At 35.4% G+C, this 25,252-nt stretch overlaps 2 protein-coding genes across 3 annotated transcripts; one reads left to right on the top strand and one right to left on the bottom strand.

Annotated features, from left to right (window-relative positions):
* Positions 1 to 257: 257 nt before the first annotated feature.
* On the bottom strand, positions 258 to 14,833 carry LOC129947695 (uncharacterized). 2 transcript variants are annotated; one of them, XM_056058357.1, is made up of 6 exons: positions 14,596 to 14,833; positions 13,901 to 14,522; positions 1,253 to 1,826; positions 804 to 985; positions 541 to 698; positions 258 to 475 (listed from the first exon to the last, which is right to left on the bottom strand). In XM_056058357.1, the coding sequence occupies exons 1-6, from the start codon at positions 14,768 to 14,770 to the stop codon at positions 282 to 284; spliced, it is 1,905 nt and encodes a 634-aa protein (XP_055914332.1). In that variant the 5' UTR covers positions 14,771 to 14,833; the 3' UTR covers positions 258 to 281. The 2 variants fall into 2 exon arrangements, with proteins under 2 accessions (XP_055914332.1, XP_055914331.1); XM_056058356.1 differs by having other exon boundaries at positions 13,901 to 14,525.
* A 6,880-nt stretch (positions 14,834 to 21,713) lies between these two features.
* LOC129947261 (bifunctional 3'-5' exonuclease/ATP-dependent helicase WRN-like) lies at positions 21,714 to 24,975 on the top strand. Its single transcript, XM_056057763.1, has 3 exons — positions 21,714 to 22,506; positions 22,565 to 24,092; positions 24,146 to 24,975. The coding sequence occupies exons 1-3, from the start codon at positions 21,823 to 21,825 to the stop codon at positions 24,889 to 24,891; spliced, it is 2,958 nt and encodes a 985-aa protein (XP_055913738.1). The 5' UTR covers positions 21,714 to 21,822; the 3' UTR covers positions 24,892 to 24,975.
* The last annotated feature ends 277 nt before the right edge of the window (positions 24,976 to 25,252 follow it).

The following is a 25,252-nucleotide window of genomic DNA, read 5'->3' on the forward strand; positions in this document are numbered from 1 at the left end:
AAGCTTTGTTTGTGATTTCCCCTTTCAAAATGTCACTCGTTCGTCGTTCCAGTCACTCAAAAGCTCCTGAGGTGAATAAAATTGAGGTGAAGTTGAATAACTTCCTGGAAGTTGATTAACCTGGGGTAAAGCTCGAGGTGAGATTGCTGTAAAAAAGGGGTCAAATTCTATCATTTACATTTTCATGACGATAGGTCAGGTCAGTTATAAGCACAGTACATTTACGAATGTTAATAAAGAGATAGAACTTTTATTGGTTGAGTTTTTAGCACAGCCAGCTTTTATTCTCGAACTGACATATCTATAGCTTCAATTTGATCTGATGGATTGGGGTTAATCGATGGTGATGGTGATGCTGCTGATGATGGCCGGAGTTTCTTGTATCCAAAAACTATAACAGAAATTAAAATCACCCCGACGATTAAAGCTCCTAGAACGATCCCAAGGACCACCTGCCAAGACACCTGTGATTTAGCTAAAAAACAGATACAATAGATAGATAGATTTGTTTTTTTTAATTTTTTTCATTTATCTATGTACGTTTCTCTTTAACGGTGATTGTAAAATTTGATAAAGTCGCCCCATTGTTAACGTTCTGAAATTGGCAGCTCCAGTCTCCAAAATCATCTACACTAACTGCAACGATACGCATTCCACAAAAACCTCTATCAATACCTTCGCCAAAGTATTGAACACGGCTGCAAATGAAAAAAGAAAAAGAAACAACAAAAACAAGCTTTAGATACAAATTCATGAAAGATGGTTCACTTCACATGAATATACTATGAATTGTATATATATACCCTGTCATCCTTACGCCTCCAGTATTGCTAGCCACCAAGTGTACCTGACCTGCAGGACTCACATATACGCATTTAGAAATTGGTTCTTCAAACGGGGACTTACACATTACCTCCAGAGGCTCACGCTGTGCAATCCTAATAACGCCAGTAACCACCCGACCTAGTTTCGATTCAACACAAACCTACATATGTGGGAAGAAGGTCTCTGCTGGATGGCTTTTAATTAATAAAACAAGAACAAAACACATATAGTACCATCATCGCACAGATGCACAAGCTCAAGCATATCAAGGATATTCTGGACGAGCGTCGTCGTCGTTCGATGACGACAACAACAACGACTCGACGAACGACGAGGCGAGGAGTATAACGACAATGACCGAGAACAACGCATGGATGTGGATATGTATGTGTAGTATATGTACTCTATAGCTACATTTATAGCTTACCTCAATATCCTGGACAACATCGTCCTTGTAATCGGATCCTCGTAGACCACACGACCATATGCCAGGCATACTTTGCACATTGATGAATGTACAAATGCCAAGGGCACGAGTCCGTTGAAATCTTCCACTATCCGGAAAACGGACAATGTTCTTGGGATCTCTCAGATAGCAATCGTCCACAACAAACGGTACCGTACACGTTATTTCGGAAATTGTACTTTCGGTCGAGTACAATTCAATCCTTCGTCCACGAAGCAGAATGGTTGAGTCTTTGTCCCCCTTCCCAACCTCCTTCTTTTCATCATCATCCGCATTTTCATCTTTCTCCCGATGATTTTGGTCTTGATAACTACTGTTGATGCTATTATCCTCATCTTGTTCTTGCTGGCGTTTGAGTTCCTCTTTGATGATGGTTTCCTTACTTGAAGTACCGACATAAAAGAGACAACCAGCTCCAACTCCAGCTCCAGTTCCAAGTAACCCGGAATTGGAATGTTGAATTATTTTCCAAAGGCCATTCTCGGACTGTTCAAGGGGTTTTGGTATCTCTAAAGCGCATTTAGATTGAGATAACCTATATAAAAGAAAAGCGAACGAGTAAGAGAGATTAAGAAAAAAATTGTTCAGTCGGTTGATTCGAATTCGGATTCGGATTCGGAGGCACTAAAGGAAGAACACTATACAACAATCTGCCTTTCCTTTGAACCCTTTGAGTGCGGGGTGGGTTGTATTATGTATTTCTTAATTAAACAAGCCAGACTGGTTAAATGTTAATTTTGAAGAATGCGTTCAAAGTGTAGGATAGATTCGATGGGAGTTCAGAAAAACTTACTTTATATTTAAAAACTTAGGTAGCTAGGTAGGTAAGGTACTACCCACTTTACGGAATGACTTATATTGGAGTAGGTTATACACGAGTAGTGTTGTTCAAATAGAATATAACGAAAAGCTTTGAATTAAGTACAATCAGTTTATGGTATGGAAGTTGGTACAACAATAATTTTATTGAAGACAGGTATACCAGTCGTATATAGAGGGTAGATAGGTATATCTACGTTAAGTATTAAAATTTCGTTTTGTGGAATTCGGAAAATAAGTAGGTACCAGCAACAAGAGGACTTCAAGGTAAGTATATTCACAATTCAAATGGAATTAATAAACAGAAGTTGTTTGTTATAATCAGCATTTTATTTAGTAAAAATGAAGAGTTCATATTTACAACAAAAAAAAGGGTTATTGAAATTGTTTTGAAGATAATAAAAATAATTTTCTATCGTAGTTAGGTACTTTATGTTGAGTCTTTGAAAGTCTTTACGGTAAATTTTATTTAGAATATGAAAAGCTGTGGCGCTGTGGATAGTTCTCGTAAATGTTTTTAAAAGACGTCAAAGATTTAAACAAACCAAAAAGGACTGGAATGGGAAGCCCACACTGCTAATAAAAAAACTACATTCTCTTGTGTTTTTTGAACTCAACTAACCAAATAGTAAAATGTTCGTATGATTGCGAATTTGGGTTTTAGATTTGAATTCGAATTTAAAAAGGCGCTGGGATGCGACCCACACAGATAACTTCCCATCCCGTCTGTCGATTTGTCCTGCTTAAAAGTTTGTAGGTTTTTGTGTTGGGTTAAAAAAGTTGTCACTTGAATTTTTCTTAAAAATTTTAAACTCACCAACAATGTTTATTATTTAAAGAAAAAGTTTAGTTTATGAAAGTCTGGTTTTGTTAAATAGATTTTTAGTAGACAAAACATTTTTACCAATTTAAGTACCATTTCTTAAATTTTTACAAATTGGATGAATGAAATTAATTTGAGAGATATCAAAATCCGAACATCAATTTATACCAAATTTGAGTACTATTTTTGCCGATTTCTTTTATGAAAAAACGGACTGTTGGATTTTTGTAAAAAAAACTACTGAATATCGAAAACAATATTTTCTGTGAATTAAAAAAAGTTTGAAGACAATATTTTTAATTTTTGAAAAGCTATTTGAGTCAAAAGTAAATTTTTATCAAGTTTTAGTATTGTTTTCTTGTTAGGTTTATATTTTTTGTAAAAAAAACTGCCAATTTTTCTCAAAATTTTTCAGAACGTTGACAACAACATTTCTTATAAGTGAAAATTAGTTGAAAGCCATAATCTTAAATTTTTGTAAAGATATTTGAGTCGAAAATCAATTTTTACCTACTTTTATTAATTTTTTTATTTATTTAGGTTATAAGTTTTTGTAAAAAAAACTGTCATTGCGATATTTTTCAAAATTTTTCAGAATGTTGAAAAAAATATATTTTATTGGATTAAATTATTTGGAAAGTATAATCATAAATTTTTAAAAAGATATTTGAGCCGAAATTCACTTTTTACCAACTTTTGTTACATTTTCTTTTAAGTTTTTTATATTTTGTAAAAAAAAACTGTCGATTTGATTTTTTTTCAAAATTTTACTGAATGTTGAAAATAATATTTTAAAAAAGAAAAAAGTTGGCTTCAAAGCCAATATCTCTAAGTTTTGAAAAGATGTTTGAGTGGAAAGTCAATTTTTACCAACGTCTTCCGGGGGTCTCTCTTCTTCCCAGGAGGATCTTGAAGGGATGGACACATGGAAGCTTTTACCAAATATCATTTTTGGGGTGGTAAAGGACTCCACCTTGGGGAGTGCCTCGATTCACCGATCTGGTGGTAGTAAAACTTCTCATGTTAGAAATTATTGTCCTGCTTTTGAGCATGAGACTTATAAGATCTATGAGTGATTTCTCTAAGTAAAGTGCTGATTCTACTGATTTTCCCTTAGAGTAAGCATGTTGAGCTGTGGAAATGAGACATAGTTTTAAATTATGTATGATGTAAATTTCAATCAATCTTTCCAAGGTTTTGAGAAGGAAGGATGATAGGCTGATTGGTCGTAGATCTTTAGGGTTAACGTGTGAGGGTTTTCCTGCTTTAGGAATGAAGACTACATTTGCCATTCTCCAGGCTTTGGGAATATATCTCAACCTTACACAGTTTCTTAGAATGATTTCCAATGGTGAAATGATCATGTCTGAGCATTTTTGTAGTTCGGCCGGAATGATTCCGTCTGGTCCTGGAGATTTATATGGATCAAATCTGTCTGTGGCCCATTACAGTTTTTCCCGCGTTATTATTTATTTTATTTATTTATTTATTTATTTCATTTTTCGTGATTGCCTACAATCTGTAAGATATAAAATCTTATAAAATAGAGGTAAGCTAATTTTACAGAATTGAGCCAAAAATGTTACTTTAATTAATAAAATTGAAAACAAATTAATTATATGAGATATCTAAATATATACATAAGTTCGATTAATATCGTATAATAGCAAAATTAAATTCAAATTGAAAAATGAGCTTTTAGAACTTTTTTAATGCTTGTTGCACTTTGGTTTTCTTTTAAGTTACGCGGCAATGAGTTCCAAAGACGGACGGAATTTACAAAAAATTGTCGCTCCGATGTTAGATATGAGAACCGAGGAACGATTAACTGATGAGATCTGTGCGAGGATCCAATTCTAATTTTTTCAAAGCAGTATTGTGGCTGGCGTGTTATAAGAATATCAGAGAATAAAATTAAACTTCGATAATCGAGATAGTTTTCAAATGGCATATTCAGTAGGCGCGAAGCAAAACCAGATATTCTGTCGTATCTCCGTAGCCCGTATACATAACGTACGATAGAATTAAATGCGACATTTAGTTTACGTTTGCTCACATAATTACAATTACAATAAATTTCGCTACCATATAATAGGATAGGAATAATCAAAGACCTAGCAAGGAGAAAACGCGTTTTTGTTGGAGTAAAAGCTTGTGTAACCCAAAGTGTACGAAGTGCACCATATACTTTGCCAACAATTCCATTAATGTGGTTATCCCAGGTCAGAAAGCGGTTAAAAGTCACACCGAGATTTTTTGCTGTTAAAACGTATTCGATTGGAGCATTGCTCAGAACAATCGGTGGAAAGTACGTGAGATCAATAGATCTTCTAGAAATGACAAGACACTTAGATTTTTTAGGGTTTAAAACAAGACCATTTGACTGCGACCAATTTACCACTTTTTCTAAGTCCTCATTGACACAAAATGCTCCATGCTCAATAAGTCCCAGTGGGCAGCTAAAATATAACTGAATGTCATCAGCGTACATGTGAGATGAACAATTTGCAAGTGAAGATGGAAGTTCATTTACATATATTGAAAATAAAAGGGGTCCGAGAATGGATCCCTGGGGCACACCAATAACATTTGGTAAAAAACTAGATAGTCTATCTCCAACTTGCACTGCTTGTCTTCTGTTAGTGAGGTAAGAAAAAATTAATTTTGTAGCACCGGATGAAAAATTAAAATTTTGCATAAGTTTTCTACACAAATTGACATGATTGACAGTGTCAAAAGCCTTTGAAAAGTCAAGCAAAACCAAGAAAGTAATCTGATCTTTGTCCAAAGCTTGCCTCAGGTCTTCAGTTACATTTAAAAGTGCAGTTATACAACTGTGTTTTTTACGAAAACCAGATTGCTTTGGACTAAGCAATGAGTTGGCAGCGAGGTAAGCATTTACTTGTTTTTGCAGAATCCTTTCAAAGACCTTTGACAGAAATGGCAGTATGGAGATAGGCCTAAATTCGTCTTTTTTGGCATTTTTAGGAAGCGGTATGATTTTGGCATCTTTCCATAAGTCCGGGTACACGCCAGACATCAAAATAGTGTTGAAAGCAAAAGTTATGTAGGGTAATACAATTGGCAAAATCATACACAAAAAAGAAGGATGAACATCATCGAGCCCAACAGCCTTTGACTTAATAGAAAGAACACTTTCGACCACATCAGCACTTATTACAGCGGAAAAACCAAAGCCATGTTCATCGCGGTGATCGGTAAACGAAAAGGAATTTTCGACGCTGATTTGGGGGGTCTGCCCAGATGGAGTGGACACAAATATTTTATTGAGGATGTTACAATCAATATCCTCAGCTGGTCTGATTTTTGTCTTACCTATCCCAATATTATGAATGTTTTTCCAAAGCTGACGTCCGTTTAACGTTGTGGTGAGCTGTTGAGAGAAATGAAGGGATTTGGCTTTACGTATTTCCGCTACCACTCTATTTCGGAGCGAACAGAACGCACGACGCAGCTCATTCAAACGATACCGCTTCCAATTCGTATAAGCATCATCTCGCTGTTGGATTAAGTTTCTAATATTTACAGTGAACCACGGTTTATTGTTTGGTTTAAGAATTTTTGTTTTTAATGGAACATAAGTATTAAACAGATTAGAAATATTATAAGTTAAAAATTCAATCTGGTCGTTTGATGACGGTAGATAATACATGGCATCCCAGTTTATTTCTCGTGTACGATCGCCAAGTTCCTGAATATTAATATTATGGAAATCTCGATAAGTAATTTTTTCAACGGAGAAATCAAGACTAAATCTAAGAGTGAGAAAAATTAAATCATGCTTTGAAAAAGCTGGCGCAGAAAGCTGATCATAAAAAGCAACGTCATGAATATCGCTAACAAACATCAGGTCCAACAACGAAGCATCTCTACCAAAATAATGAGTTGGTACGTTAGTGTTGACTGGTTTTAAATTGTAAGTTTGCATATTATGTGTCAGAACATTAGTATTTAAAAGATTGCAATTGAAATCTCCACAGAGTACAATATTGGGGGAGCTCAGAGAGATTTCCTCCAATACTGTATACAGTGGTGAGAAATCTATGTATCTATTAGGCCTGTAGATAGTACCCAAAAGCAAATTTCCATCATTACCTACAACTTCAACGAACAAATATTCAATAGTGCTATCCACAGTGGCTGAAAGTTTAAGTTTGCATTTAATTGTTCTCTTAACATAAATCGCAACGCCCCCCCCAACACGGTTCACTCTATTAAATCGAAAAACTCGATAGCCCTCTAAGCAACAGATATCATCATTTAGTTCATCCCTCAACCAAGTTTCAGTGACACAAATAACATCTACATCGGAATCAGTAAAAATATCGCGAAATTCATCAATCTTTGGAAGCAAACTTTGCGCATTGATGTGACAAATCCGGAGCCCACATTTCTGCTTGCTCAGAACTCGAACCATCGAACGCATTGATCTATTATTAGACATTACAACAAGCAAAAATAAAGTTTTTTTTTTTTTTTTTTTTTTTAAGAAAGAAAATTTAAAAAGTAAATAATTTAAAAAAGAACTAATAAAAAAATTAATTTAATAATTTAATTTAATTTAATTTAAAGTTAAATTATAATTTTGAAAATATATAAGAAAAAAAGAAAAACAAAAAAAAATTCAATAATATTAATTTTCATTCGAAAGTGATGATCTGGCAACGTCTTCGAGCCCCTCGATGCAGTCAACAGGAACAGCTGTGTCATCCGCTTTACCTTTGACATAAACAACTCCCCGCGCGGAGAAGACAAGTGTTATTTGTTTGCTCTTTCTCAATTCAAGTGCACGCTGCATTATTAATTTATTTTTTTGAGTTAAGCTTTCGCGTATATGGATTGCAGAAGATGATGCGGGGGATCCATCAAGAACGAAGTGAATGTCTTCAAGGCAAAGCTGTCTATTGTTTACTTTACGGAATTGTGCGATGGAAGTTAAAACATAGTTTTTGTCATACGGGGAAGTAAATTTAATTTTGATCGCAGAGTTTAGCGAATTAAGCTTCGGGCGAGTGCGGTATATATTAATCAGTGACGGTGGTTTGATATTAATGGTATCGCAAATTAAATTGAAAATAGATCTTAAATTTTCATTTTGCACGAACGGAATACCGAAGATAAAAGCATCTCTGGCGATAATTTGATTTTCGTATGTGTTCATCGTGTGTTTAAGTTTGTATAGTTCTTCGGCAATGTCACTAGAGTTATTGTTTACATTACTAAGTTCTGTGGCTTTTTCGTTTAGTAAAGTTTTAGTGTTATTGCACTCCGCGGTGACATTTGCAAGTGACATTTTAATATTGTTCATATCAGTGTTGAGTGAATTAATATTTAAATTTAAATCAGAATTATTTAATTCTAATTTGTCAACTCGGCTAGTTATGTCACTAATGTTTTTTTTAATGTCTTTGATTTCGCGGCCTAGCTCCTCTGTTATTCTTTTCTCGGACTCTTCAAGTTTTTGAGACAATAATTTAACGATAAACTCACTTTGTTGGCGAAGCTTATCATCCATCCAAGAGTGATCGTCAAGCCCCATGGGTTTTGTAGTGGTTGTTCGGAGGGGAGATGGATTAACACGGGGCGAACTTACGGAGGAGGAGCTTTTAGTGCGGGAAACTGAACGTGTATTATTTGCCATGCGAACGAGAGTTTTTATGTGTTTTATGTAAGCGGGTGAGTTTGTTTATGTAAGATAAGTAGTGTTAGTGTAGAGAGTCGGTAAAATTTCACTCAAAGTATAAATTTTCTTTGTTTAAAATGAGGCAAAGAAAAAAAAAGAAATTTAAGAAAATTATTTAACTTTAATTTGATCAATAATGAACACTTTTTCCGACAAAACAACAGTGTAATTCGTTTCAGAATGAATGGAACTATAAGCACAACAACTTTTTTTTTTGGGTTGATTGCGTTTTCGATTAAAAATAAATAAAAACAGTGTCACTAGAATCAAAGCACGTCCACTTAGCAGCTCATATTTTATATTATTCCTACCTATATTAGATCAACTAAATCGCTTGTATAAGCTAGAGACTCTGATGTTAAGTCATTGATTATGTTAGGGCTACCTGGAAAGTGGGTGTCTAATAACAGATTAAGAGATTCTTCATCTGTGATAGTCCACGTGCCTGCTTCTGTCTTTAAAGCACTGGGTATTGTTGGACTTTTTGAGAGAATTTTCCTGAGTCTTGAGGCTTTTGAAGTATTTTCTATTTTACCACAAAAGTTTCTCCAAGAAGGACTCTTACTCTTCCTTAATTCTTTTTTATATTGCTTTAGAGCTTGTTTGTATAAGTCCCAGTCAGAAGGAGATCTAGTGTACTTAGATCTGTTCAAGAGTTTGCGACAGCTCTTTCTGAATGAAATTAATAAGAATAACACAGGGAAAATTATCCACAGAGGTGGTAGACCAAGGACAACAATGACAAAAGAGGATTAATTGTATCCACCAAAGAACTTAAAACAGATCTATCAATATTCAAGACAGTGACAAAAAAAAAACTATTATTCCGCTCGAAAACAAGAAGTCAAGATTGAAAATTTCCCAAAGAGCACTTAAATTGGACAGTTTCCAAATGGAACACAGTGCTATTTTCGGAAGAATCCAAATTTAATTTTAAGAGATCAGATGGTTGTCAACGTGTTCGTCATCCAATTAACCGAGGACTAGATCCTTGGTTTACAAGATGAATCGTAAAACATGGAGGAGGAAACATCATTATCTGGGGATGCTTCTCTAAACAGGAAGAAGGGTCTATTCGTAAAATAAATGGGATAAAGAATCGCTATGTATTCATGTTTAAATGGTAGACATGTGCATTTAAGAGAACACAAGCGTCCACAGGTCTTTCTTAAGACCCACCTCTGTATATTAACTACTACTCTCACCTCCCTACGGTAAACATCGAGCGCCTATTACCTCAACTGGAGATTGGGTTCTAACCCCAGACTTCGACGAAGTGAATATACCTATATATCTTAACTGAAGTCTATAATAAAGCAGCTGGAGCTGAAGAAATCGCCGCACCATTCAAAGCAGCAGGCGATGACTTGGCAAAATATGGTCGGAAGAAAGCATGCCTGATTAGTGAAATATCAGCATAGTTTGCCCAATACACAAAAAAAGAGACCCTCTAAATTGCGCCAACTACAGAGGTTTCAGTTTCCTGCACGTCTGAAGCCGTTTGTCAACAACCTGATAGGTCCTTATCAGTGTGCCTTCAGACCAGGAAAGTCTACCATTGACCAAATATTCACACCACTGCAGATCTTGGAGGAAACCCAAGAACTTCAAATCCATACCCACTATCTCTTTATAGACTTTAGAGCCGCGTACGACAGTATCTATAGGGAGGTCTGCAGAGCAATGTCAAGTTTTGGCATCCCTGTGAAACTTATTCACTTGTGCATAATGACGATGGAGAATGCACGCTGCTCTATTAAGTTCGGAAAAGATCTCACCGATGAATTTGGTGTCAAAAAAAGGTTTTAGACAAGGCCATGCTCTGTCATGTCTTCCACATCGTTCTGGAAAGAATATTGCAAACCTCAATCGTCAACACTAGAAGCAAAATCTTCTAAAGGCCCATCCAGTTACTCGAATACGCCGATGATTTTGACAGTGTGATGTCAGTGAAATCAAAGAAGACGGGTTTAGTTGTCAATGAGGTATGAGGTAAGACCAAGTATAGGCTGTCTTCAAAAAAGGACATTGAACAACGACGTCTTGGACAAAACTTCACCATGGACAGCTATGACTTTGAGGTAGCTGAGGACTTTGTCTACCTAGGCACTGTTGTAAACTCAGACAACGACACCAGCGCTGAAATCAAACTGAGAATAACTCTTGCAAATCGCTGCTTCTGTGGATTAGAAGGCAATTAAGTAGTAAAGTCCTTTCTCGAGCATCTAAAATCACCATCTAAAAGACACTTATAATCCCGGTTCTTATTTATGGCTCTGAGTCCTGTGCCCTTCCAAAGATAGATGAGAGCGTCTTAGGAAGCTTCGAAAGAAAAATTCTTCGGATGATTCCCGTCTGCATAGATGAAGAATGGAGGAGAAGATACAACGACAAACTGTACGGATTGTACATCGACGATGACATGGTTAAAAGAATTAAAGTCCAACGACTTAGATAGCTGGGTCATGTAGAGCGAATGGACATCATCGCTTCAGTCCGGAAGGCCTTTGATTCTAATCCCGAGGGACGGCGCAGTACAGGAAGACCGCGACTCAGGTGGTGCACGCAAGTGGGAGAAGACCTCAACCACCTTGGCGCGTTAAAGGTTGAGGACCAGGTCCTTCTAGACTGTAGCGCCACCTTAAGAATGTATGCAAAGACATTTTTGGAAGCATTATGCTCCCGATTTGGTCTGATTTGTCGAATTGAAAATGTTGATATTTCTCGAGGTTTCAAGGTCCCTAGGGTCTAAATAAAAGATTTTTAGAGAGATATATAGTTCAAGAACTAGTTAAGTTATCGACTTCAAATAAATTTTGTTATGGAGATAATAATGCAGAAAGGACTATCAAAAATGTTGAGAGGTCATTTTTTTACTATAGCAATTTAAAAAAAGTTGGACATTTTGGTTAACAACAAATATCTCACGAACCTATATTATATATTGTATCGTGATACCAAATAAATATGTTTTCGGAAAAAATTTCAATTAACGTTTTTTTTTTATAAATCAAACTAAAAATAAATATTTGTCTCCTCGAGTATTTTACGAACAAAAAATGATTAATTTATCTCCAAAATAATTTCATGCAACAAAGAATACCGTTTTTGACATCTAGTAAAATTTTGAGAAAAATCAAAAAAATTGAAAAAACATTACTAAAAGTTGGTAAAAATTGATTTCCGACTCAAATATCTTTTGAATAATTTGAGATTATGGCTTCAAAATTATAATATCTTATAGAAACCTAAAAAAAAAAAACAATACTAAAACTTTTTAATAATTTACTTTCGACTCAAATATCTTTTATAAAAAATCTTTTATCTTTTTATAAAATTAAGATATTCGCTTCAAACTTATTTCATCTTATAGAAAATATTGTTTCGACATTTAGTACAATTTTTATAAAAATCCGACAGTCAGTTTTTTTTCAAAAAAATTGTTGTTCAGTTCTTAATATCTCATGAATAATAGAAGATATTGACTTATTGATATTTCCATTCATCCAATTTGTATTTTTTTATACCCGTTTACAAAAATAAATTTTAAAATAAAACTATTTCCTCATATACAAAATATTGTTGGTAGTTTTACATTTTTTTAGAATAATTCAACTGACAACTTTCTTAACAAAACATGAAAACCTACGTACAAACCTTTTAGGCAAGACAAATCGTATTAGTGTGTCGTATCCCAGTCTGTTTTTTAAGTTCAAAAACAACTCTTAAATTTTGTTTTCGAATGAGGGTTGATTCTTTGATAATTTTAATCGACATAAAGAATACTTTAACGCTAAAGAACTCGTCTAACTTTAAAAGCAGCAAAATGGTTTAATGCTTAAACGAGAACAGTTTAAACTGTTGCGCCACTATCTTTAAGTTGTATCTTATTAAAAACTTTGTTCATAACATTTAGTAAAATTTATAGAATAAATACAAATCTACAAAAAATAATACACAAAATTGGTATAACATTATTTCGACTTAAATATATCGAGAATAAATGAAGGTATTAAGTTCCAAATTATTTTATTCTATAAAAATGTAGAGCAGAAATTTATACAGTGCCGATGTCCGTTACTTTTCAAAAATTGTATACAGTTATAATTTTTTTAAATTAGTTTTATAACTTTAAATATCATCTACTGTTATTTATCCTTTCTGCTGTAATTAATGGGTAAAAGCATGAATTTGAGAAAAAAATAAAAACATCATACCTCGAGTTAGGAAAATTAATTTTCCACAAGTACTTTTTTTGTGCATATCATTCACGGGTCCGAAGATTCAGGGATCTAGACTTATTTATTTTGAACTTCCTGTAGGACGTTATTGTAATGGGTCCGATTTGTCAAATTGAAAATTTTGACATTCCTCGACGTTTCAAGGTCCCTAGAGTCGAAATAAAAGATTTTTAGAAAGATGAAACAAAGTTTAAAATACCTGCTTAATGCGTACATTTTGTAGATGCAAAGCAAAAATTTTCAATTAAAAAAGTGAAGTTGAATTTTTGGTTTTATTTTCAATTTGGATCCCATTATTGTTAAACGCAAGCAAATTTTAAGTTAGAAATAAATCTTTCAATTGCTAGAAACTTCTAATATTCAAATGTTTTTATTTTCTTAATGCAAAAAAATGTATTTTGTACTAAAATAAATTTGAATTTATATTAAGGTTATAATTTTAAAGCTTACAAAATGTATTTTAGAGTAAACCTAAACATTTGTACACGCCTGCTCCCGAGTTATTGTAGACATTAAAAATTCTTTTAATACTTTTACTGTAATAAAGAAGAAAGCCCCAAAAACTGTCCCATTCCCATCTTATCTACCCTACATATGCAGAGAACAGACTATATGCACATATTGTGCCCAAAACTTCTATCAAAAGTTTATTGCTGATCCATGAAACTGCTTATTCCGAAGCTAAAACTTGACAATTTTCCTTCCATGTTTTACAAACAAATTTTAATAATTAGCGGTTTTCTTATTGAAAATTGCGAAAAAATTGAGTGTGTTTATGTATCATTTTTATATTAACAATTTTATTTTCAGAAATTTCCAATAAGTAAAAGCGAAATATGAAAGAAAAGCTTGTTTTATATGAGAAAATGCGATAGAGTTTTGCAGTCACTGATGTAAATTAGACATTTCTGAACGGCCAGACGCTATAAATCACAAACAAAATTTACAAAAAAAAATTTGTTTACAAAAATATTTATCCACCATTAATTGTAATATAAATAATAATTTGTTTTTTGTCTTACTGTGTGTCATATGTAGAATATCTTCCATTGCTCAAGCCATCTGCTATATACAGCTGAGTTATCCGATCTGGCATTTCAGCTCGACATTCCTGCACCGGAGTGGATTTCATCAAACAACGCAAAACATAGTGGTCTTCAGTCTCTTCGATTTGCGCCTCAGAATATTGAGTCGAACTTACGACAGTTGTTTGGACACTTATTTTTTCTATACTCTCATCCATGCCACCCCAGGTCAAAGTGCGACACTCAAAACTACTACCATTGTTGATATTTCTCAGAGACATTTCACATTGATTCCATGATTCCTTAGACGAATTATTAATCAATCTACATGCTCTTGTGTGGTCTTGTTTAGTGCAAGAAATAGTGTTTCTTCCCAATGGCTTCTCCAATATCGTATACAGTTCCATTTGTGGAGTTGTTAGAATTCGTATTTTTATAGAACCATTGACATATACCTCCGAATGATTCATTGCTTGCAAAGTCCAAACCCCAATTGAATCGTTATTAACCTTGTCTACACGAATTCCACATTGTGTTTGGGAAAACTTTCGTATTTCTTCTCCACGAACTGTTTTAATAGATTCACTTGAATTCAAATCGATTTCGGTCATATTATCATCTGCTATCAAAGTTCAAAAACATTTATATTTCTTAAAGTGCACGAATTCAAGAAGTATCTTCTTTACACTTACCCTGAAATTTAAACCAACATTTACTAATGGTCCCAAAGCTCTCTTCTTCTTTATCCAAATAAGCAACAAATCCTTGTCCATCGATTATACTTAAGTCTGTTTTTGGGCGAATCTTCGCATTTATAAGGATCAAAAAGAATTTTAAAGCTATTAAAATCAATAGTCTGGAAGTCATCTCTTTAACCGGTGCATTAACATTAACGAACTTGAGATTGGTGATAGGTTTTGTTGCTTCAAACGGTTTGTTGGCAATTGATAATAGCCGCAAAAATTCAATTTCCTAATCACAATGAAGATTAACTTATCTAAATGGACAGTAATTGTAAATTAATATAATAAATAAAATACTATTAGATTGTAAGTAAAAAAAAAGGTTTTCTTTTTAAAGTTGATAGGAAAGAGACTTTACACAATAAACAAAGGTTTAATAAACGTCTTATCAAAGTTGTAAGACATAAAATGCCGGTTTTCGTAGGTGCATTCTTTGGGGGCTTCTTAAAATACTTTTTTGTTTATGAAAACACCAGGCCCGTAGGTAGAAACTTCATTTAAAAAACGTAAACCAAAAAATTTGCAAACAATTTATATCTTCTGAATTTAAACGTTTTTTTGGACTCTTTCGAAACCACTTAACATTGGTGACATTCAAAAGCCCTCGACTTCCAGAGTTCAAACATGTAGACATGCAGATGGTCGCATTCTATAGACACACGCGGCTTTTTCAAGCAAATATTTGGATAACAGACGCAGCTCAAAAAAATATATTGTAATCCAAAACAGTATTTTAAATACAGTATTATGTTATGATCCATACAATATTTCGACCCCAAGCCGTATAAATATCGAGCCCTTCCCGCTAATTTGTTGCGGCATAATACATTTTATCGTACACAACAAATCAAAAACTTACTGCTGGTCCTTGAAACGACTTTTACCCATAGTATTGGAAATTATTTATTATGCTTAAGTTTTACTAACAAATTTTAGTAATTTAGTTGTCTTTTTTTATTTAAAAATATCGCTAAAACGATAAAATGGTGGGAAGGGTTCGATATTTACAAAACATAAGTGAACAGCTGTAATTTTTGCTGCAGCTTTTTTTTTAGAATAATTTTCCGCCTCCCAATGAAACACGTGAATTAGTATTATAGGGTTTTTCAATAAGGGCGGGAAGATGTTAAATGGAATTAAAAAAGAGGCTGGGATGCGACCCACACTGATAACTTCCCATCCCGTCTGTCGATTTGTCTTGCTTAAAAGTTTGTCTATATGTACTCGTATCAATTTTTACCAACTTTTATACATTTTTTTATTTTTTGTAAAAAAACTGTCAATTTGATTTTTCTCAAAATGTGTCCTAATGTTAAAAACAATTTTTCTTATAAGTAAAATTTAGTTAGAAGCCATTATGTCAAATTTTTAAACATTTATTTTTGAGTCAAAAATCATTTTTTACCAACTTTTGTTAATTTTTTTTCGGTTTTTAATTTTTTGTAAAAAACCTGTCAATTCGATTTTTTTTTTAAATTTTATCGAATGTTGAAAATAATATTTCTTATAAGTTAAAATAATTTTGAAGCTAATATTTCAAAGTTTTGAAAAGATATTTGAGCCGAAAATCAATTTTTACCAACTTTTATACATTTTTTTTAGGTTTTTATTTTTTCTAAAAAACTGTCAATTCGATTTTTCTCAAAATGTGTCCTAATGTTGAAAACAATTTTTCTTATAAGTAAAATTTAGTTAGAAGCCATTATGTCAAATTTTTAAAAATTTATTTTTGAGTCAAAAATCATTTTTTACCAACTTTTGTTAATTTTTTTTCGGTTTTTAATTTTTTGTAAAAAACCTGTCAATTCGATTTTTTTCAAAATTTTATCGAATATTGAAAATAATATTTCTTATAAGGTAAAATAATTTTGAAGCCAATATTTCAAAGTCTTGAAAAGATATTTGAGTCGAAAATCAATTTTTACCAACTTTTATACATTTTTTTTAGGTTTTTATTTTTTGTAAAAAAAATTTCAATTCGATTTTTCTCAAAACTATATCAGATGTCAAAAACATTATTCTTCGTTGCACAGATGAAATCATGAGAGAGTTTTGGAGATGAGGAGGTGACAAATTTTTTGATTTATAAAAAAAACGTTAAATGGATTTTTTTCAAAAAAAAATATATTTCTTTAATATCACGTTTCAATATATTATATAAAATTTAATTCAAGTCTCTTGCGTTTTTGGTTCGTAAGATATTTAGGGTTAACCAAAATGTTCACCTTTTTTCAAACCGCTATGGTAAAAAAACCACCCACTCAATTTTTTTGAGAGCCCTTTCTGCATCTTTATGCCTTATTATTTGAAAACGATATCTCTTCTGGTTCTTGAGCTATGGACGACGAAAAAACGTCGGGAACGTACGGACATCTTTCTAAAAATCTTTTATTTCGACTCTATGGAAATTGAAACGTCGAGAAATGTCAAAATTTTCAATTTGACAAATCGGACCCATTACAATAACTTCCTATGGGAAGTTAACAAGCTGTGTGTGAGGTATTAACAATATTTTTTTTATTTAAAAGGCATATTTAAGCCATTAAGTGTGGAATATGACATAATTAAAATACCCGCCTCCCCATTTACGGTGGCAAGGATCCGAGTGATCCAATTTTCAAGGATCCTTCCGCATATATTCGACTGAATTTGAACGATTTGAAGTACTCGCCAATTACATCAACGGCCAATCTATGCCAAACGGTAACTTTTTGAGGATGCATCATCACCTGGTGAACCTCGCTGGGTTGCTGTACACCAATTTTGCTTGTGTTCATAGCCATTCATCCTCTATTTCAACGTTTCGAAGCCCACTCCGCGAACAAACGGCGTTGCCTGTGGTCATGAATTCGAGCTCCTGGGTTTGCGTTAACGAACACTCATTTTTATAATAAAGTTTAATCATTTGAACGTGCTGTTGATTTGACAGATGTCACCAAACGCCACGGGGTGCTTAAATTTACCCACGCCAATTGAAAACCCTTCTGAAGGAAATAAGAAGTGAAGTCATTATGTATCTCCCCTGACGCGCTGATGAGATCTTGGATTGTACCTTCTTTATCTTTTTTTTTAATAAGCGACATTTTCAATAAAAAAGACAACTTAATTATTAAAATTTGCTAGTAAAACACATTGAGCCTTGAAGGCTATTGTCATGTTTTAACTTAAGCATAATTAATAATTTCCAATATTGACTACGGGTACAAGTGTTTCAAGGACTAGAAGTAAGCTTTTGATTTGTCGTTTACGATAAAATGTATTTTGTCGCTTACGATAAATTCTCGGGAAGGGCTCAATATTATCTACTATAATCGCTGTCAAAAATACTGCAGAAGTAATATTAGTAACAAATACTGATTTGAACAAAGTTATGTTCTTAAAACAAAAACGTCTTAAAAGTCTTGGCATAATCAACAAAAGCAAAAAATTATAAAAATAAATGTGACGAGCTTTGTGGACACGCTTTTCACGGCTGCAGTTCAATTTACCGATCTACTCCTTTCCAAATTCTATTTTTCAGAAATTTCTGAAATCATGGACATTTTTACAAACAAAAACGCAAGTACTTACTTTTGTTATAAAATATTACCACCAACACCAAATCTTAACTTTTTTAAATTGACAATTATGTTTGTGAAGTTATATCTTAACTAACTATCAAAATAGTTATTGTTAGGAGCCGGTTAAGACTATCAGTAAAATCCATAAAGAGCTCATTTATATATTTATGTAAGTGAGTTTTAATTTTGATTATTGGTCCAATGGTTAATGTATAAAAAACTGTGGGCGACTTTCAATTACCGCAGCACGAATTTTCATCAGATTTTTTTACATTTAGTTAGACGTTTTTAAAAACATGTTTTAAATATTAAGGCGAGGAAACACCTTTAAGTCATAAAAAAAATATTTTCTTTTTCGGGCTTAACCCTACTTTTTTTGTATTTCGTTTCTTGAGCCTAAAACAAGTTTTTTTCAATAGACAGTTCCTGCTTGGGGTCACTATAGGATTTGGGGTGAGTGCGAGTTTGGGTGTATGCAAAGTACTTTTTGCATTTGAGCACTAAAATCAAAGAAATCCTAAACAAAAAAAATCAAGTATGGCAAAACTGACGAAAACCAGGGAAGAAAAGTAAAAATTAACTATTTTTGCGTGTTTTGTATGTAAAAAGGTGAACTTTCAAAATTAATTTAAAATAGAAATAAATGCTTTCTCGCTCTGAAATTGCTATAGTTATTACCTATTTGCGATGTTCAAATGGTAGACATGTGCATTCAAGAGGACAAAAGCGTCCACAGGTTTTTCTCAAAACCAACCTCTGTATATCAACTCCTACTCTCACCTCCCCGTGGTGAACATCGGGTGCCTAGTACCTCAACTGGTTCCAACCCCAGTGGAAAGTTGTTGGGACAGCAAATGGTAATGGTGGGGAGAGGTGTTTCCACTAAGGCACATCTCCTTATCCAGACAAATGCGGAGGAATTCCCGAGATGGAATCAACGGTGGCGTCTACAGTTCCAGTAAGGTTGAACTACTTAGTGAACACCTTATAGGGCTTCTTCGATTTATTCGAAGCCCAGGTCTATAAGGAGCGGTTTTATCCGACTCCCCATCCTTGGAGTTATACTTAAGATCTGAGGATGAAAAACTGCGATATTTACTATGGTGACTGCTACCACGAAAACCAACATCGCTTATTTAGATGCGGCTTCGTCATTGGAGCCAGACTTACGCAAAAAGTCTTGAGCTATACTATGAGATATGTAGGTGCATCAATGAGCGCCTTATGACCATACGCATCAAGGCTAAATTCGGCAACATTAGCCTGATATGCGCGCACGCCCCCACAGAATAAAAAGACGACAACACCAAAGATATGTTCTTTGAGCTACTAGACAAAACATATGAGCAGTGCCCTAGTTACGATATTAAAATAGTCCTGGCCGATTTTAATGCCAAGCTAGGAAGGGAAGACATCTTTGGTGGAATAATCGGAAAGAACAGCCTGCACGACAACACTTCCGACAACGGATTCAGGCTCATAGATTTTGCTGCGGGTGAAACGTCATGGTAGCCAGTACGCGTTTTCCACACCTCAACATCCACAAAAGAACTTGGACTTCTCCAGATCAATCTACCGTTAACCAGATTGACCATATTGCGATCGACGCCATACACGCTACAGCATTATGGATGTATGAACTTTCCGACATCGACTCGGACCACTACCTCGTTGTAGGGAAGGAAGGTGCTGGTAGAAGGTACAATGTCGAACGGCTACAATCGCCAGAGATCGCCAAATCCTTTTCCGACCGAGTTATCAGTAACCTCTCTCGAAGTTCTCTGCCGCTAACACAATGTATCGAAAACCAGTGGCAACATTGCCAAGATGCAATCAGAGAAGCCGCCTATGATGTTCTGGCTTTCAAACAGCCACCAACAATGAACCCCTGGTTTGATGAGGAATGTCGGCAGGCAAATGCAGCCAAACAACAGGCACGCAAAGCGGCGCTGCATAAAAGGATGAAAGCTGCTCATGAGCTCTAGGAGCAGAAGAGGCGAGATGAACGCCGACTTCTCAGAAGGAAAAAAGGAGGGCATGAGAAGCGTGCGGTCGAAGATGGTGAGAGGTTTTCAAAGCAGGAATGAAGTTCGAAAGTTTTATGAACAGGTGAAACGAAATTCACAGGTACATAAACTTAGAACCGAATGTTGCAAAGACGAAAGTTGACACATCATAGTGGAACCACAGTCAATGCTGAGGATATGAGGGGATCACTTCTGCAGACTGTATAACGGCGACGCCGAACTGAATTCCGCTGTCAGCCAGAATGATCCATTCAACATAGACGACGAAAGCCAACAATCCCGTCCTCCCGACTGAGACGAAGTAAAGATTGTCATATTTAAGCTGAAGTCTAATAAAGCCGCCGCTGGAGCGGATGGCTTGAATGCCGAGCTCTTTAATGCAGCTGGAGATAAGTTGGTTAGGAGCATATACACCAACTTATCTGTAAGATATGGTGGGAAGAAAGCATGCCCGATGAATGGAACCTCAGTTTTGTTTGCCCGATCCTGAAGCAAGGAGACCCTCTAAACTGCACCAACTATAAAGGAATCAGTCTACTTATCATCGCCTATAAAATCTTCTCTTCGGTAATATGTAAACGTCTAAAGCCAATCGTCAACAACCTGATAGGTCCTTATCATAGTGGTTTTAGACCAGGAAAGTCCACAGTTGATCAAATATTCACATTACGGCAGATCCTGGAAAAAACCCAAGAACACCAAATCGACACCATCTTTTCATCGATTTCAACGACGCATATGACGGGACCAAAGTGTTGCTATATAATACCCTCATCATCCCCGTAATGCTATACGGTGCAGAAGCATGGACTATGACAAAAGTGGATGAAAGCAACTTGGGTGGCTTCGAGAGAAAAGTTCTTCGTGTGATCTACGGTCCCGTATGCATTGAAGGGGAGTGGAAGAGAAAAAGGAACGACGAGCTGTACGGGCAGTACAGCGACGTAGACTTAGCCAGAAGAGTAAAAGTCCAACGACTAAGATGGCTGGGTCACTTAGAGCGCATGGAAACCAATGCTCCGGCCCGGAAAGTCTTCGAATCCGCACCCACAGGACAGCGCAGTAGAGGAAGACCGTGGATCAGGTGGCGCGAACAAGTGGAAGGTGACCTCACCCAACTTGGAGCGCGAAACTGGAGACAGCTAGATGGAGAAGTTTGTTGGGTGAGGCTCTAGTACACACAGGACTGTAGCGCCACCTTAAGTAAGGAAGTAAGTATTATCTATTTGCACATATCTATCAAATAAAAAAAACTCGAGTCGAATTAATTAAAGTGTGAGAATAAAAACGCCAATCGTTCGAACATGCTCTTGTAATACAGAACATCAGCCTTGAATTCAGTTTAGTACTTATTTTAGTATTATTGCTTTCTGAACCCTGTGTTGTGAGCAACAGGTCCATAGACATTTTTTTCTCATTGTTGGTAGACCTGATTGAATTTGACTTTTGTTTTGACAGCTTATTGCGCACTCTTCAAAATTTGTTTATCTTTTTTTTTGTTTTCTGTTCAAATAAAAGTGTCGCGAATTTTTGAACCTCTTATAAATATTAATTTTATGCCGAAGTAAACAAATTAATGCAAAGATAAAATGGCACTCGAAAGTGAAATTGGAGACATCAATTGGAGTGAACCATTCGATTGCGCAACAACGGCCCAAAATATCAAAACAGAAGAATCTGAATGTCCACCCATACCGGATGATTGCATTAAACGATTGCTCGACTCTTTCGGGCATTCCCAGTTCAGAAAAATGCAATGGAAAATCATATCTTCGATTTTATACGATGCTCGCGACAACTGCGTCATAATGGCTACTGGCTATGGAAAATCGCTTTGCTTTCAATTCCCTTCGGTCTATCGCGACACTATAACCATTGTTGTGTCGCCTCTTATATCTCTTATGCAGGATCAAGTTACTGCAATGTGTTTCTACAATTTGAAAGCTTGCTTCCTGGGCTCGGCACAATCTAACCGAGACACTGTTTACGAAGTTATCGATCGCCAATACAACATCGTTTATGTCACTCCTGAGTATATAACATCGGAAAGTGGTGCCTTTCTTATTGGACGCATTAAACAAGATCTCTCGCTAATAGCCATTGATGAGGCGCATTGCATAAGTAAGTGGGGGCATGACTTTCGAAGTGCCTACCGAAATCTCAGCTGTTTGAGGGATTGGTGTCCCAATGTTCCTATTCTTGCTATGACTGCCACTGCCACAAACAAGGTCCGAGATGATATCATCCAAAATCTTCGTCTTAAGAACCCACAGGTGAATAAATAAGTTGTACAATTATTTTAACGATTAAAAAACGATAACGACATTTCAGATTATTTCCACAGGTTTTGACAGACCGAATTTAGAGTTCATAGTGCAGCCCAAGACAGACGTTTGGAGCGACATCGGTAAACATATACAAAACATCAAAATCGGATCAATCATCGTCTATTGCATAACACGGCGAATAACTGAAGAAGTTGCCGCCGTTATTGCTGCACATGGTCATCTCTGTGGTGTGTATCATGCAGGATTGTCCCTCAAGAAACGTCAAGCCACCCACGATGAATTTATTCACGATCGCATTCGTGTGGTGGTTGCGACTTTAGCATTTGGTATGGGCATCAATAAACCAGATGTGCGTCTCATCATCCACTATGGCGTATCGAAAGACATAGAAGGCTATTACCAGGAGGTAGGCAGAGCGGGTCGTGATGGCTTGCCGGCGAAATGTCTACTCTTCCATCGACCGAAAGACTGGACGCTTCATCGGATGATTCGCCAAAAGAGTAATCCAAATACCTCCATCGAGCAAATGGAGAAACTGATGAAAGCCATCCGACAGTATGTTGAAACAAAGGAATGTCGCCGAAGCTTCATTCTAAACTACTTTGGAGAGGACTGCAAGAAATTATGTAAGCGTGTGGATTGCTGTGATAATTGTAGTCGAACCATTTCCGGTCCAGCGCCATCAATCAACCTCTACAGCAAGTACCAAGGCCTTGATGTGGACGGCCGTTTGGATATCACCGAAGAATCTAAACTACTCCTCCAACTTCTCCAAGACATGAAATCCCGCTTTGGTCTACGAAAAGCTATTCTCGTGCTTCGCGGATCAAAAAGCAAAGACGTTCCCAGTGCTTACAACACGCATTTGACGTTTGGAAAACTTAAACATCGACCCGAAAAGTGGATCCAAGCTGTCGCCAATAGTCTGGTCGAGATAAACATGTTGACCATGGAAGAAACTCATGAAGCTAGATTCAGCTACACCCGGTGTTTGCTGACGAATAAGGGAAAAGTTTGGCTTAGCGGTATAGTAGAACAGTCACCAATTAAAATTGTGCCTAGTGATGAGTTCATAAAACTACTCAATCCAAGAGTTGTTAGTGCCCCAAAAATCATGTTTCCACTTTTTGGAATTAAAAAAGAAGAATCTTTAACTTCCGCCACCAAACCATCAATTTCTTCAAATCCAACTCCGTCGATCTCCTTACCAAACAATGTAAAATTATCATCGCCATCATCAGCTAAATCGGATATATTCCGTCCACTGCTTAAAGTCCGATCAAAATTGGCCAGTTTATTTGATGCTATGCCATATTTGGTGGCCTCAACTAAAGCTCTCGAGCAATTGGCTAAAATTCAGCCAACAACAATGGAAGAATTAAGAACTATTCGATTGGATGGTTATTCGGAGGAGAAGACTCAACGTTTTGGTCCGGTATTTCTGAAAGTCATCAAAGATCATCAGGCTAAGTTCAAAAAGAAAACCAATGGAGAAACCGAGACTGTAAAAGAAGAACCAGAAAATGAGGACCGACAAGTGATCAAAATAAAACAGGAAGTGGCTGAAAAAGGTGAGTTCTGTTTATTATTTTTTACAGCATCTGATTTGATTTTCTTTCCTTAGTTCCCAAGAATAATTTGCCTTCCAACGCTGAGAAGGAATCTACGTCTCTGAGTGCCACTCAAGATTCGATTGAAATTATCGAACCGCAAGAGGCACCAGTCATCGAAATAGAATCTGAAATCGAAAATGCCGTCTTCGACGGTTGGGATTCAGATGATTTAGAATTGACTCAAGTTGGAAATAAAATTGAAGAACAGCTCAATGCCAGCAGCACCAATAAAACCTCCCCTACAACAACAACTGAAAATCCCGATCTTGATTTATTGATTGATGCCCTTGAGTCTGAAGATTTATGTCAAAAGAAGTCCGAACTCCCAAAAAAATCACGTACTATTGTCAAAAAACCCATCAACACACTAGAATATGAATCCGATTCAGGATCGGATATATTCGACGCAGATTGGGATTTAGAAATCGATGAATCTGATTTGAATACAATTTCTCAACAAGTCGAAGAGAAATTCAAATGTGATTCGACAAATCTAACTGCCACAACATCGTCTACATCTTCTAATGGTTTTATAGAAATTAAGCCAGTTAAAGTAGAACTACAATCTTGTGATAGTGAATCATCAATGGTGAAACCAGAAAAACCAAGAAAACCACGCATTATAGAAAAAAAGGTTATCAATGCTTTCGAATTCGAATCTGATTCAGAATCCGAAACAGAAACAAAACCTATAACTTCTCCGAAAAAAAGAATTCTACCCAGTTGGATGCAAACTTCTCAAAAAAGAAAGAGGTGATTCTTTGAGCACAGTTTTGTTATTTTTCTATTTTTTTATATAATTAGTGGTAATAAAATGTATTAAGTTTTAAATTATTCTGTATTTTGTTTGGCTTTTCAATTTTTAGCCTTAGTGAAGGGTTTAACTATTCAATTAATGACTTCATTGCCTTAAAAGAAAAGAAAGGTATTTTATAAAAACAATTTATTTTGAAATTCAATTCGTGAAGAAGGTAGCGGGTTAGGAGATTGTAGGTTTGACGGGATTGTACATCGTCACTAGGCGAAAAGCACCTCATTTAAATCTCTGTGAATCCATTGTAATCCCTTGGATATGATAAGGTTTAAGATAGGTGGACGTTGCGTGTTGGAAAGGTTAA

This window comes from Eupeodes corollae, chromosome 2 (assembly GCF_945859685.1).
Source record: "Eupeodes corollae chromosome 2, idEupCoro1.1, whole genome shotgun sequence".
In the NCBI taxonomy this organism is placed as follows: domain Eukaryota; kingdom Metazoa; phylum Arthropoda; class Insecta; order Diptera; family Syrphidae; genus Eupeodes; species Eupeodes corollae.

What these genes read in the sequence shown, in the direction of transcription:
- LOC129947695 (XM_056058356.1), bottom strand. Translation starts at nt 14,770, where the DNA reads ATGACTTCCAGACTATTGATTTTAATAGCTTTAAAATTCTTTTTGATC. An exon ending in ATGTTGTCCAGGATATTGAG is followed by an intron (nt 986 to 1,252) that starts GTAAGCTATAAA and finishes CCACATATGTAG; the next exon opens with GTTTGTGTTGAATCGAAACT. An exon ending in GGAGGCGTAAGGATGACAGG is followed by an intron (nt 699 to 803) that starts GTATATATATAC and finishes TTTCATTTGCAG; the next exon opens with CCGTGTTCAATACTTTGGCG.
- LOC129947261 (XM_056057763.1), top strand. Translation starts at nt 21,823, where the DNA reads ATGGCACTCGAAAGTGAAATTGGAGACATCAATTGGAGTGAACCATTC. An exon ending in TTCGTCTTAAGAACCCACAG is followed by an intron (nt 22,507 to 22,564) that starts GTGAATAAATAA and finishes ACGACATTTCAG; the next exon opens with ATTATTTCCACAGGTTTTGA. An exon ending in ACAGGAAGTGGCTGAAAAAG is followed by an intron (nt 24,093 to 24,145) that starts GTGAGTTCTGTT and finishes TTCTTTCCTTAG; the next exon opens with TTCCCAAGAATAATTTGCCT.